Genomic DNA, 1,419 nt, shown 5'->3' on the forward strand with positions numbered 1-1,419 from the left:
TTAGGTATCAATTTAAATTTTGAGAAGAATGCGTGTACTGGACCCTGCCCACCAAACCAAACGTGCTCGCTGATTGGCCCAGCGGACGCACGCCTGGTGACTCGTCAGCACGTCGTCGACTATGGCGGAATGTAGCCAAGCTGACAGCGGCGACGCGAGCCGCCACCACACCATGGATAAAAGCATCATTTTACCTCCAGACGAAATATTCCGCAATTTGGAGAACGCCAAGCGCTTCGCCATAGACATAGGTACCTGCAAATATGGACGTTTCCTTTCACCTTAACACTATTCGACTCAAAACAGAAACAAAACAGAAAATGATGTTGCGTTCATGGACCGAGGGCAAAAGTGTAAGTCAACGTGACAACAGGCTGCCTTAGTCGGAACCGTCTCCTGAGTTGACGTTCAGAATCTTCTTTTGAGGCTAATCACAAACACGCCGAATTTGTCAAGCACTGTAAGCAACCTCGACGAGCGCGGAGGTTAGCAGCTGAAGCTAGTAGCTGGGATGTTTTATGTTTCCGATTCCGTTTAGTTGAGCACATTCTTCAGCGAATTGCATGAATCTCTGCTTTTGACTTCTTCTTTACAGGTGGATCGCTCACCAAACTCGCCTACTATTCAACTGTTCAGCACAAAGTGGCCAAAGTTCGCTCCTTCGACCACTCTGCCAAGGCAATTATTGTTTTTCTTCCCCCCCCCGTTCAACTTTATTCGCGTTGACCCCGTTTTTGCCTCCAGAGTTGACTTCGTTGTTGTTGTGGATTCCACAAAGTCCTGGTAATGTATTTAATAGTGTCTAAAATGTACGATTACTGCTGTATACACGGCAGGTCATTGTTTGAATCATTTAACCAAGTTATGTACCCAGTATGTTAAAATGCTGCTTAAAGATTTGTCTGAACAGTTAACCACAAAAGTGGACCGTGGAACGATTTCTACTTTGAAATAGTTCTTTGAAAAACCCAATACATTGGATGTGGACCCAAACTTCCACTGCTTCAACTTTATTTATCCAATACAAGGAGTTTCTCATTTCCACATGCTTTCTACAATAACATAGTTGCAATAACAACATGATCCCGTTCTGAACAGAACAAGGCTTTATGAATACCGATGCTCACGTTTGCGTTTGTTTGTCTCCCAGGAGGCAGCCGGCGACAAACTGTACGAGATTTCGGTTCAAGAGGAGGTGACGGCGCGCTTGCACTTCATCAAATTTGAGAATGCCTACATCGAAACTTGCTTGGACTTTATCAAAGACCACCTGGTCAACACCGACACGAAAGTCATCAAGGCCACGGGTGGCGGGGCGCACAAATTCAAAGAACTGCTGGAAAGGAAACTGAGACTCAAGTGAGTACATTGATGGCAAATGTGTTCACACGCACGCACGCACACACACACACACACACA

General features: G+C 45.5%; 1 protein-coding gene across 1 annotated transcript; it reads left to right on the top strand.

Annotated features, from left to right (window-relative positions):
- Positions 1 to 96: 96 nt before the first annotated feature.
- On the top strand, positions 97 to 1,402 carry LOC109509595 (pantothenate kinase 4-like). The gene is made up of 3 exons (XM_019859427.1): positions 97 to 251; positions 596 to 678; positions 1,151 to 1,402. Exons 1-3 carry the CDS (start codon positions 122 to 124, stop codon positions 1,361 to 1,363), a joined length of 426 nt encoding a protein of 141 aa, XP_019714986.1. The 5' UTR covers positions 97 to 121; the 3' UTR covers positions 1,364 to 1,402.
- The last annotated feature ends 17 nt before the right edge of the window (positions 1,403 to 1,419 follow it).

The sequence above is a fragment of the Hippocampus comes genome, unplaced genomic scaffold, assembly GCF_001891065.2.
Source record: "Hippocampus comes isolate QL1 unplaced genomic scaffold, H_comes_QL1_v1.1 C16963022, whole genome shotgun sequence".
Classification (NCBI taxonomy): Eukaryota; Metazoa; Chordata; class Actinopteri; order Syngnathiformes; family Syngnathidae; genus Hippocampus; species Hippocampus comes.

Bases quoted from the DNA above. Each gene is read 5' to 3' on its own strand.
- LOC109509595 (XM_019859427.1), top strand. From the start codon at position 122: ATGGCGGAATGTAGCCAAGCTGACAGCGGCGACGCGAGCCGCCACCAC. The intron at 252-595 runs GTACCTGCAAAT...TCTTCTTTACAG, and splicing joins GCGCTTCGCCATAGACATAG to GTGGATCGCTCACCAAACTC. The intron at 679-1,150 runs GCAATTATTGTT...TTTGTCTCCCAG, and splicing joins CCTTCGACCACTCTGCCAAG to GAGGCAGCCGGCGACAAACT.